The sequence below is a fragment of the Pteropus medius genome, unplaced genomic scaffold (genome assembly GCF_902729225.1).
Source record: "Pteropus medius unplaced genomic scaffold, Ma_sr-lr_union100, whole genome shotgun sequence".
NCBI lineage: Eukaryota > Metazoa > Chordata > Mammalia > Chiroptera > Pteropodidae > Pteropus > Pteropus medius.
In genome coordinates, this window is record NW_024356397.1 from 2,256,494 (window position 1) to 2,269,554 (window position 13,061).

The 13,061-nt window shown below is 52.8% G+C and overlaps 1 protein-coding gene across 21 annotated transcripts in view; it reads left to right on the forward strand.

Annotated features, from left to right (window-relative positions):
- The window catches only part of KRT80 (keratin 80), a 41,749-nt gene that overhangs the window by 23,004 nt on the left and 5,684 nt on the right, over window positions 1-13,061 (forward strand). For all 21 annotated transcript variants that reach the window (XM_039862280.1, XM_039862281.1, XM_039862282.1 and 18 more), the window contains 3 exons: window positions 2,581-2,789; window positions 7,326-7,386; window positions 7,674-7,769. In XM_039862280.1, coding sequence (XP_039718214.1) covers window positions 2,581-2,789; window positions 7,326-7,386; window positions 7,674-7,769 — 366 coding nt within the window. The remainder of the gene's footprint in view (window positions 1-2,580; window positions 2,790-7,325; window positions 7,387-7,673; window positions 7,770-13,061) is intronic.

Sequence of the window (13,061 nt, forward strand, 5' to 3'; positions counted from 1 at the left end):
GGCCTCAGTTTCCTCATTTGTACAACACAAGGCAGATAGACCAGGGGTTTGCCCTCTGATACCCCTTCTAGAACTGCCACTGTGTGATCTAAGGGCAGGGGCATCAGCCAGAATAAGGAAGAAGGGGAATGAGAGATGAGTGCTCAGCAGCCTGGGCAGGTTGGTGACAATTAACCTGGCACCTCCCTAGGCCTTTGTTCCAAGAGGGAGGAGGCTTTCTGCAGGGAAGGCCCTGGGTAGGGGTTCAGTTCCATCCCCACCTACTGAGACAACAGGCAGCTCTCCCAAGGGCATCAGAGAAAGGGGGCTGCCCTAGATCTCCCACAGCCAAAATGCCCTCCGGCCGGACTGGCCGGCCAAATGTACAGCATCTCCCAGCGGCCTAGTACTACAGTCTAGGGGGTTGAAGTTAGACTATGGGAAGGACTTCCTGGTGTAAAGGATTTTGTTTTTGCTCATGGGTGGAGAAAGGAGCTTCACATGTCTCCTCTCACCCCACCCTCAGTGTAAACACGGGCTCCTGCTTGTCAAAACGGAGGGAAGGTGAGGCAAGCAGATACCGCTCCCCCAATGAGCCCTCTCACACACACAAGACAGAAACCCTCTTGACTTCCATCCTTACTGAACCTGTTTGGCTGCGACTACTATAGGCTTAGGATGGCTTCAAGCAGAACTTACCAGTACAAATGGGAGTTGAGCAGGGGAATGACAGCCCACAGAGGCTATCGTTCAATATTCCTGCTGTGTCGTCACCACGAATGTCAAGGGGCACTTCTCAAGGGCATCGAAGTATCTCATGCAAACCTGGGGAGGTGGGCAGGGCAGAGAGAAGGGCTCCCCCTTCCCCGGTGCCCAGATGCAGGAGGAATAAGAAATCTATGACGGTCCAGAGTAGCAGCCACCATCACATGGGCCTGTCAGGAAGCTTGGCCACCAAGTTGCTGTGTAACACTGGACAAGTCTTTTGACTGCCCTGGGCCCCCATCTCTTCCTCTGCAAATGAAGGGTACAGACCAGCTGCTCCAAAGGCTCCTGGCTAAGATTCTGGTTCTTTTGGACTGTGATTCTGGGTGCTGGCACCAGCAGTGAGAGGGAGGAGACCTAGCTATTTGCCCATGGTCATAGGGAACGTCACTGAACTGGTTATCACCACATTCTCACGACTATGACAGCCCGCACCATACAGGCCCCAGCCGTCTCTCCTGCTTCAGTGGCCCACCCCTATCCCGGGCATCATGGGGTTAGGAACCCCAGGAGGAGAGCAGATGGCTCTCAGGCTGACAGGGAGGGTAGTAGGTCAGGACAAGGGAGGAGCAGATAAACTGAGGGCCTCATATAGGAGGGAAGGGGTGAGGCTTCCTGCAGGAAGAGAGCTGGTAGCACAACTAGAAAGGGACTGGGATGGTGGAAATGGTCGTGCCAAAGAGAGGCTGGAGCCTGGAGAGGACTGGCAGGGTGGGGAAGAGGCAGGGGGAGCCTCAGGCTGGGCTGGACTGGGAGGAGGGAAGGAGAGAACTCAAGAGGAACCCTGACAGCCTGCCAGTGGCTGGGATGTGAGCTGAGGGCTGTGGGAGCCCGTGTAGCAGTCTAAGCAGGAGAGTGTGAAGGAGGCAGAGTTCGAGAGGAGTAGCTGAGCCCAGAGCCCCCTAGTCTTTATCCTCAAGGCAAAACTGGCCCTAACTAGAGGCAGAAGCCAGCCAGGAAGGGCAAGTGGGTCCCAGGGCCTGCAGTGACCCCAGCAGCAGACAGGAGACGTGTTACCGTGGTTAAGAGATTCTAAACACAAACTAACTGGATTCTACACCTGGCTCTACCACTTGATAATTGTGTGACCTTGGGCAAGTTATTTAACCTTTCTGTGGCCTTGTTTCCTCATCTGTAAAGTACAGCTAATAACAATACCTACCCCATGAGGTTGTCGTGGGGAGTTAATGAGTTAAAGATGTCAAGCCCTAGGACAGGCCTGACATCCAATAGAGGCCATATAAGCATTTGCTATTATTACTATTCCAAAGCACATCCCAGGCCCTTCTCCCAACAGCCCTCAGAGGTGGGCAGGCCAGGTGATACCATCTCCAACTTCTACCTGCTGAAACTGAGGACCGGAAAGGCTACAAGTCCACAGTTGCAGGGAAGATTCCTTTTAAGTACTAACCAGGCCCTACCCTGCTGAGTTTCCAAGGCCAGATGAGACCAGACTTGTCGAGGGGGCGCAGCAGATGAGCCTCTGAGGTTCCCTGGGGTCTCCCGCCCAAGCCCCAGGCGGGCATGGAGAGCCTGTCACATTCACACTTCATTCCCCCTTCACTCATCTAGCTGGCCCTGCTCCTCCCTACGAAATCTTTGCTAACTGGCTCCGCCTCTCTCTGATTCCCTCCTATCTCACCATCTTCAGTTTGAACGATCAGTAATTGGAGATGCCACTTGAACTTGCTGAGTAAGGGCCCAGATAGGTGCAGAGAGCAGATGAGCTACCACTTCCAAGGGAAGCCTCCACGGGGGCAAGGTGGCTGGCCCAGGGCCTCTGCGCCCAACTCGTCCACACCTGGCCCTCTCACCGAAGCCTTCCTACTCGTCCAGGTGCAGGCCCTGGAGCAGCGCAACCGGCTGCTGGAGACCCGCTGGAGCTTCCTGCAGGGCCAGGGCTCTACTGCCTTTGACCTTGGGCACCTCTATGAGAAGTATCAGGGCCGGCTGCAGGAGGAACTGCGCAAAGTGAGCCAGGAGCGGGGACAGCTGGAGGCCAACCTGCTGCAGATGCTTGAGAAAGTCGAGGAGTTTCGAATCAGGTAGGGTGCGCCCTATGGGGACTGTGGGCAGGGACTGCGAGTGGGGACCAACCTGCACTCAAGTGCAAGGTCTGGGGCACCCAAGCCAGAAAAAGAGGACACTTCTTAAAAGAACATTTCTTTATTCCAGACATACTTATTGAGAACCTACTATGTGCCAAGTGGTATTTTAAATATTGGGGGAATATGGCAATGAATCCACAGCTTCCCTACCCCCAAATAGGGAGTCTTACGCTGAAGTCATTCTTACGATGTCTGGCAGATAAACCCTGTGCTTGCTGGGCCCACCCTGAGTACCACTGCAACCACCATCTCCTATCCCCTCCTCCCGTTCCCATAAACATGCTTGCTCTCACCCACACGTCCCCTTGGCAATGGGAAATTACGTCACCAGCTAGAGCAACAGATGGGCTCCTGCTTTGGATATGCAGGAGCAGGTGCAGGCAGAGGACAGAAGTGGTAAGTTTCATTAGAATAAAGAAGCAATTCCCCCGCAGGTAGTGCACGCTGACATTAGTGGCCAACTTGGGATCCGGAGAGATGAGGGAAACACAGCCCCGGCCTGCAAGATACTTTTACAACTTAGCAGGGCAGACAGACAGGAACAAGCTGGCAGGCAATGTGGCCCACCAGTGTGGTTAAGGGCCCAAGCTTGGGTATAGACATTTACTCCCTGCCCCCATCCCTCCCTAGCTTTGTGATGTCGGTCAAGTTGCCTAACGTGCAAACCTCAATTTCCTTCTGTGTGGAGTGGGAAGGATGATGGCTGATACCAACTAAAGCTGCTAAGAGGAAAAAGTCGGGAGTTCAGTGTGGTTATAAATGGCCATTCCTCTATCTCTTGAAGGCTGAAGTGCTCAGCACACACAGTGCGGTGCTTAATGAAGTTTTGCTGAACTGAATTGGCCAATCTAGAAAGGCAGACCAGGCAATTGGGTGGCTCGGAGGAGAAATGACACTCTCCGACCAGAGATTGGCCAGGGCTTCATGGACAAGGAGGCTGGGCAGACCAGAGAGGTTGTGCACCTGAACCTGGTCTCCTTGCAATGAGGTCCCCATCCAGGGTGAGGGGAGGACAGGATATGGCTTAACTCCATCCTCCTCCGCCAGTGCTTGGGCCCTACTCCAAGCCCTGCTGACCCAAGGTGAGGCCTGCTGTCTCTAGAACAGCCAGCCAACCGGGGCTGGAGGGTGGGAGCAGCCTGTCAGGAGTCCAGGAACCTGGGCTGAGGCTCAGCTTGCCCAGCACCTCTCTGCATGACCTCTCCTGCTCAGGCCACATTCAGAAGGGATGGTCACACAGGAAACTCTCCCTACTCTGGGCCTCAGTTTCCTCATCTGTGGATCTGATTGGAACTTTCCAGCCAACAGGCCTGAGTTGGTCCTCATGGCTGGACCCCTCCCTGGCCTGGGGGCCACCTCTCCCCCAGCCCTGCCCTCCCAAGTCCTAGGGAAACACATGGGAAATCTGATTGCCCATTCTGACCACGCTGGGGGAAACTGTCAGTGCACCAGAAACTGTGACTCATTTCATCGATATCTAATAGAAGCTCAAAGACTCAGAAAATGGCAGAGCTGGATGGGGGCCTGGGATCATCCTTTTAGGAGAAAGAAACACAGGCCCAGAGAGGGCAAGGGCTTGTCCTCTGTCACACAGCCATGCATGCTAAGTCCCATCCCTAACCTCGGCCATCCACCTCAAGAGGCTGCTCTTGTGAGCCCAGCCAGATCACATCCATGGAGACACTTTGTAACTGGAAGTTCTGTACAAACACTACTTCTTGTTCTAATCTGTCTCAGCCCCCTCATCTGGCTTGCTGCCTGGTTTCCATCTGCTGCTTGATATTATTACTTCGGTTTAGGGCTTCTCTTCCCCTCTCTGGGTAGGAAACCCACCTGAGTTGAGGGAAGCGACGCTGGAGGGCTTTGGGTTTGCAGACCAAAGCAGGGGCAGCTGCAGCCTGGCTGTGCAGAGCCTGGGGGCCTCCAGGAGCCAGGAGACGCCAGGCCAAGCCCTGACAGGGAGGGGTGTGCCCTGCCTCTACAAGGCTGATGAGATCAGCTTCACTCCTAGAAATAAACAAGTGGGAAGAGGGGTACGGGTGTGACAAGCTGAAAAGGACTGAGAACGAGTTTGGGAGCTGGTGGCTGGCAAATTGGGGATTATAGGAGAGATGGCATCACCTAAGCCTCTATAAAAATGAAGACTTTCCAAAGCTTTGACGTAGCCAGGACCCCAAAGACCAGCTGGCTGACATTTCTATTTACTAAGAATGAAGCAGAAGCCCACCTAGGCAGAACAGCTGGCCCAGCACCACACAGTACGTGACTCAGGAATGCTGCATACAGCTGTGAACGCTGTTCGCTGCACAGGAGCATCTGCGGGAGCATCTGGTTGAGGGGGCGAACCGGGGCTAAAATCCAGGGGAGTCGATGAGCAGAGAGGAGGGAAGGCTGTACAAAAGGATGGGAAAGCAGTGAGGGATAAGGAGGGCCCCCACTGGACAGCTCTCCGGAACCAAGGCAGGCAGAACTCTGCTATCCAAAGGGAAGAGGAGAAGGAAAGAGATTTGACCACAGGGCTGTGTGGGGAAGGCCGGTCAATGAGGTGTTTTTCTAGTTTGGGCTTCCCAGGCCCCTGTCCCCAGGGCAGGGAATTCCTCAGCAGACCCCAGATCTCAAAGAGAAACCTGTTCCAGTCAGCCCAGCCCTGAGGATTTGTGAAGGATGTGCAGAGAACCACCCACTCTCTCTCTCTGCAAAGAAGCTTCCCACAGTTTCTCTCTGAAAACGCTAGAGGCCAAGGCAGAGGGGCCGAGGGCATGGGCCTGGTGTTGGAAAGAACAGAGCTCAGGTAATCATCGTAGCAATAGATTTAGTGGGAGGCAGGTACTGTTGTGAACATTTCATGTACTAACTTATTTTGGCCTCACGACATCACCATTATCATGACTAAGGCACACTCAAGTGGCTTATCCGAGGTCACACAGCTGGTTAGCAGGAAAGCAGGATTTGAGCCCAGCTAGCCTGGCTCTGGAGCCCCATGCTTAACCAGCACACCACAGGAGCCTTCAAGCCCTCCTCTGAGTCTCCATTTTCTCATTTGTGAAATGAAACCAACAGGACGGGGACTCTGAGGGTCACAGGAGCAGGTGCAGGTGAAGTTTCTTGGGCATCTTTTTCCACCCTGGCAAGCCCAGACTGCAGAACAGTCTCCCTGGCCCACCACTCCACTCCGCCCTGGTGACTTACACCCTCAGAGCCCCACACAGACTCTTGGAATCCAAGGCAGTAGCCAGAGAGAGTGCACGCTCAGCACACTGAGTTCCAGGACCCGAATGCATTGTGGGCTCTCAACCAGGCAGATCCGCTCCCCTCAGCTCCTCAGATAAGTTGATGGAAAAGAAGGCCTGAGGGGTGGCAGAAGAAAGCCTGAGGGTGGCAGGTCCAGCCAGCCTATGTGGGCGGGCGATGGGTGACGCTGCCCCTGCCGTGAGGTGGGGACTGGGGCAGGCGGGCGGCTGTAATTAGAGCTGCCAGTGATTAAAGCAGTCCCTGGAGAGGAGAGAAGAAAACAGGAAGCCAAAGAATCCCCACTTCTGCTGGGGCAGCTAGGGCTGAGGGGGCAGTCTGTGGATAGCAGACGCCCACCCCAGGGAGCCCAGACAGACATCTTCACTAGAGGAAGAGGGTAAGGTCCCGGATCCCATCTCCCATCCAACAGTGTCCTTGAGGCGGACTTGAGCAAGGAGGCAAATCTGAGAAGAGATGGGATCCACCTTAGTTGAGTACTGACTAATATGTCTGCCTTTGCATCAGGGGTGGACTCCGCAGCCCCCACGCACGCACACACCCCACGGTAGACAAGGGAGTTCAAGAAGGAGGGGCGGAGTGACCTGCTTAAAACTACACTGGGGGTCCATCTTACTGTAAAGCTCATGCTCTTCCTGTCCTCCCTCTGGAGGGAACATGACGGGATGGTGTCCTACCATCTAGTAGAGGGGAGAAGGGTGGGGCTGTGGGGAGGGTGAAAGTGAGAGAGAGTGAAAGATAAGCAGAATGCTTGGTGCAGACTTGACCAAAGGTACTGCTTATTTGAAACTGAGACTCCTGTGGGAGGAGACAGGAAAAAGAAAAGGGAACAAAGTATCAGAGTGAAAAGGCCGCGCAATCAGGAGAGGCTTCCTGGCAGAGATGAATGTGGAGCAGAGCCAGGAAAGGGACAGATGCCACTAGGAGAGGACTGGCTGATTGTCAGGAAAGAGAACAAGTTTGCTTGCTTCCCCAGAGCCAACATTGGGATATCATGGGGGAGAGGGCTTGTGTCATAGAAGACGGGGGCTCTATCTGTCTGAAGGAAGGACCGCTTCTTTCTAATTGGCACAGTGTACCAAATGCACTCACAGCAGAGGCCCTGATCCCCACCCAAGGAGGGTTAACCAAACCCCAGGCCCCTGCCACGTCCGGCTAAACAGCCTCTCTCTCCCTCCTCTCCTCTCTCTCCCTCTTCTCCTCTCTCTCCTCCCTCACTCCCAGGTATGAAGATGAGATCTCCAAGCGCACAGACATGGAGTTTACCTTCGTCCAGCTGAAGAAGGTAGCCTGCCCAGCCTCCCCCAGGGAATCCTTCCTCATGGACCATCTGCCTACTTTCCCTCCAGATCCCCAAGCAAAGCCCTCAAAGGCCTGAGTCCCAGAACCACAGATAGGCAGACAGACAGAGAGATACCTGCCCCCACCCTGCTCATCCTCTCAGCTTCTGAGCCAGGTCTCCTCTGAGAATCACCCCCATCTCACCCAGGAAGCAAAGGCTCCCCCTCCACTCCTGCCCTGGGACCCCTCGACTCTCCCTCTCCCATCACTCACCACTGTACCCACCCCCAGGACCTGGATGCAGAGTGTCTTCGACGGACCGAACTGGAGACCAAGTTAAAAGGCCTGCAGAGCTTTGTGGAGCTGATGAAAACCATCTATGAGCAGGTGAGAAGACAGCGCCAGTGTCCTGCTAAGCCAAGAGCTGATGGGTCCATGGCTCAGGGGTGCAGGGGAGGGAAGGGCAATCCAGTGGGATGTGGAACCTTCAGAGTCACTCACTGTTTCCGGCCACAATTGTAAGGATTCCCTAAACCCCTTCCTGCACTACCGTCAATAATCCAACATTTTCACTCATTACTCATTTCATGGAGCATGGGCAGGTTCCCAAAAGACCACTCTCTCAGGGAGAACCTGTGCCTTTTGTGTGCAGAAGTGCTGAGGGCACACAGGGGACCAGGAGCATCTGGACGAGGCTCAGGAGGTGGCCTCAGAGCAGGAAACCAGGGGTCTCAAATGGCCACTCTTATTGAACTAATCTTTCCCTGCAGCCTCACTCTCAAGCACCCACAGTTCCAGCTCTGATAGTACAACACACGTCGTACTTCCCTATTCGGGGCCAAGGCAGAGAAAACCTGGAGTTGGATTCTCTGGTTCCCAGACAAAACTAGATTTTGCACAACAAAAATGACCCAGTCAAATGCAGACAGAGGAGCCTCCAGACATTCTCATTTGTCCCTAAGTCCTCAGCCGAGCCTAGGGGGACAATGGCCCAGTAAAGCCTAGTGCATTGCAGGTGCAGTCAGCAGATGGCCCCTGCTGCTGGCTGCTGGACGCCACCCCTCTGATCCACTCCATCTTCTGGGCCTCCTTTGGGATCTGTGGTTCCCTCTCTACACCCCTTGTTTCAGGGACAAGGAGGTATAGGGGTGATGCTTCGATTCAGCTGTGAGTAGGCAGAACCATTGTTGGAGATGACAGGACTTGGCAGCCTATATGCTGCAGACTGCTGGTGCCAAGCTATGGCAACACGGCTAAGATTAGGGCAGGGATCGAAGTCGCCACTGCAATCAAAAAATTCTGCTGCAATGGCCCTAGGGGCTGCTGACCTTGACTTCATGGCCTCGTCCTCTAGAGAGGGAGATTGGGCCTCATGGCTGCCACAGCCACACCCCTTCCATCAGACTCAGCCCCCAGATGGGGTTTCTGTGGGCCTGACCCCTGTTTGTGGCCATGGGAGGGAGCAGAGCAGAGAGAATACCGTGGCCCTTGGGAACAGCAGGGAGGCAGACCTCCCAAGCAGACCACCCACATCAGCCACGGTGAAGAGCTTCATGTCCCTGGCAGAGTCCTCCACAGGCAAGCCAAGCCCTTTGTGGATGAACCAGGGGCACCACTGATTGGCTTGAGAGGCAGGTTAGTGGCTCCTCTGCCTAAACTCACTGTGGGTCTAGCCCAGGCAGACATCAGCAAGGCCAGTGTTTCCAAATCTGCCCTCTGCACTGTGTGCCCACATCTCAGCAAGCCCAGAGCCCAAGTTCTAAGCCAAGGCAGAGGTTCTGCAAGTATGGAGACGTAGCTGGAGGAAGGCCAGGCATAACCTACGATAACCTGAGCATTGCCAGAGTCACAGCCCCAAAACTCCTTAGCCCCTGGCTCCATGTAGATTTTACAGCCCTTGGACCTCAATCCTGACTATGTCTTTTTTTCTTTTTCTTTTTTATACCATTTCTGTGACTTTGGACAAGCTATTTCTCTACTCTGTGCCTCAGTTTCCTCACCTATAACACGGGACGAGTAATAGTACCAGGCTCATGGGGTTGTGACGAGGACTAACAAATGTTTAACAAATGTTTTCTGCACGCCTGCTAGGTGCTAGGCACTGATATCACAGCAGTGAACAGGACGGCCAAAGTTCCTGCTCTCAGGAGGGGACAGGTAGTAAGCAAGTAAACAAACATCTGAACAAGATGATTTTGGAGGGTGAAAAGTGCTGGACTACAAAGAAAGCAAGTGACGAGATAGTGCTGGAGGGAGGGGAAAGCGTCAGACCCCAAGGTCAGGGGAGGTCTCAGAGGAGGTGCAAGCCAGAGGAGGCCCAGGAAGATCCAGCCCAGTAGAGATTTGAGGAGGCCATGGGCGGAAAGAAGAACTGTGCAAAGCACCTATAGCAGGAGTGAGTTTGGTGATAAAAGGGAGAGAAAGAAGCAGCTGTGGCTAGAGCAGAGCGGCCAGGGGTCAGCTCACGTAGGGCCTTGGGCCCTGAGCTGGGCTTTGGACCTTATTCTAAGTGTGACAGGCAGCCCTTGGTGGGTACTGGGGAGGATACTGCAGAGGGGGTGAAGGATATGGCTTGTGCTGGTATAAGGTTGCTGTGGAGAAGGAACTGCAGTGAAATGTCATAGGTTCTCAGGGCATTAGAGCAGTTACTATTACTTTGAGAGGCAGCAAGGTGCAGGTTGGTGTTAGGACGTGAGGTCCGCGTTTCTCTCCACGTTCCGTCACAGACTGAGAAGCCAATACTGACCCTTTGCTAAAAAGTTTCCCCATACCAGTGGAGTCTCTAAGCCGGCACTAATGGAAATGTAATGTGAGCCACATATGTCATGTATTTTAAATAATTTTATACATAATTATGTAACTTAATAATTTTAAGTTTTCTAGTAGCCATATTTTTAAAAAAGGAAATAGAAAAAATTAATGTTAATAATATATTTTATTTAGCCTGATATATCCAAAATATGATTATTCAACACGTAATCAATATAAAAAATGAATGGGCTATTTTACATTCTTTTTCTCATACTAAACCTTCAAAATCTGGTGTGTATTTTATACTTAAGCTCATCTCAGTTCTGATTAGCCACATTTCAAGTGCTCACAACCACATATGGCTGGGCTAGTGGTTACCACATCAGACAAAGCAAGTCAAAGCAAAGGAAGGTGCTAGCCATGGCCACCTCAGGTGGAAGAAAACCATGGCTGACATCAGTAGCCCCAGGAGGGCTGGACATGCTGGTTTCCACTTTGGAGCGACACACACACACACACACACACACACTGCGTACACGCATACTTGTGCACTTTAATAGAAATAAGGCCTGAAAGCCTTTCCCAGGAGCCAAAGTCCATGGGCTGCTCAGGGCCTCATCTACTGCTACAGCCTCTTGAGCAACCCCTGCCCCTCACTTCCAAGTACACAGGCTAATGAGAGAAGCCTGGGCTGACAGGCTCACATTCCCCTTCAGCTTCCAAGGTACTCTCCAGCTCCAGAGGGCATTTGGGGCCTGGCTGCAACCAGCCAGAACGACGCCTGCCCCACCCATAAACTCTGGTTCCAGGGAGATTAGCTAGCAATCTGCTGACAACCCCCTGCAGTCGGGCACACCTCCTGGGATGCAGATCACTGCATGGAGAGCCTGACATGGGTAAGCTACTTTGGAGCCTGCCTGGAGGTGCCTTGGGGAGGCTGCTCCAGGAATGGGCTGCTCTTCTCCTGGACACTTTGCCCCAGCTCCATCACCTTCTCTAGTTATGACAGTATCCCTAGCTATTATTTAATGCAGGCCTACTACATCCCAGGCACTGTGTTAAGTGCTTTACAAATAGAATCTCATTTAATCCTCACACTCTATGAAGTAGGGATAATGATTAAGAGAACACAGACTTTAGAGCAGCTTGGCTTTGAATCCTGGCTCAGTAATTACGCGAACTCGGGAACAGGTTCTTTTATGCCTCAATTTCCCCATCTGTGAAAGAGGGAAAATAATAGCGCCTGGCTCACTGGCCTGTTGTGAAAATTTATTTTGTTAGTATATCCTGAAGCCCTTGCTGTGGCACATGGTAAGCATTTCTAAACATTAGCTGGTTTTAGTTTTATAATTATACCCATTTTACAGATGAAAAAACTGAGGCTCAGAGAGGTTTAAAACCTTGGCCAGGTTACCCAGCTCATACAAGGTGGTGGTATTCAGATCCCAATGCCATTATACACTATATTTGACCGAGCGGCACTAAGCTACCCCCTCAGAGTCACTGTCTACACGGACCTGTGGGTCACACACGTGGCGGCATCCTCAGGCTCTGGCTCCCAAGAGAAGCTCTAAACTTTACTTCAGCTTAATTCTTTCCAACTTGGGGGTGCACATCTCATGGTGGCACTTCCATACCATACAAGGCAGCATTGTTATACCTTCTGCAGCTCCAAGGGGCTGGCACGTCTGAACAGGTCTGTAGGTGTTCTAAACCCTCCATTTCCTGCTTCTGTTTACCAAGCTTGTGCTTACCCTGCCTCTTTCTAGAAAGGATCTGAGGCTGCTCCATCAGCTGTGTTTTGCCAGTCCCTGACCGGGGAAGCCTTCCCACCATGTGTTCTGACACCGCCCTGGCCTTTTCCTGGCCCATAACAAATGCCAACTTAGGCCTGGGCTAGAAGTGCCAATGGAGGGCTTTACCTGAAACTCCCCATGCCCACTGACCCCACAATTTGTTGACCAAAGAAGCCCCAAAGCTACATCTCTGAAACTGTCCACAGCCAAGCAGTCCTTGCCAGGATGTCAGTTCCATATGGGAAATGTTAGTCTCCGAGGACGAGCGGGGGTAGCAGAGGTAGGGCGCGAGTCCGTAGGCACCATGCCATATTCTGGCATGGGTCAGGCTCTCCCCTGCTTTTGCACAGAGATCTCTTAAGTTCATTTGAAGATCAACCAAAACCTCTGGTCGGGAAACTGCCAAGGGGCAGTTAGCTGGCCTCTGGGCTCAGGGTCCTGCCGGTTCCCAGGCAGAGACAGGTTGCCGCCAGAGGGGCTTAAGGATGCCCACCACTCCTTTTCTAGGAGCTGATCCTTGTCACCAGGGATGCTAGTGGGCAGCTCAGGCAGGGAGCAGACAGGGAGACAGCAGCCTTCCTCAGCTGGCCTCGTGGCTACTCATGTGGCTCCAGCTGCCCTGGGCCCTGCAGTCTACGACTACGGGGGGTCAAGCTGCAGTTCAGAAGTACCGGCTTCTGCAAGCGGACGCCAGAGACTCAACTACAACCTCTTTGATGGACAGGGGGTCAAGGGGCGGGAAGCCAAAGTCAGGAACCAGGGTCAGAATGAGGTCAGGAGCCAAAACCGAACCTGTATCCAAGCAGGCCTCCAGATCCAACTGTCAGCTTTCAGAAATGCAGGGGCAGAGGAGCATGATAAACACCAGCCCACGATGTGACAAGTAAAATCTAGACTATGGGGGATGCTACAAGGCAAGCAACCTGACGTTTTCAATTTAAAAAAAAAAAGAGAGAGAGAGAGAGAAAGAGAAAGAGACAGAGAGAGATGGAAGGAGTATCTATAGAATAAGAGACTTAGAGAATATGGATCTATTGCAATGTATGGACCTTGTTCGGATCCTGATTCAAACAAATAAGTTAACATATATATGTATACCAGAAAAATGGGAACACTGACCAAAATTTGATGA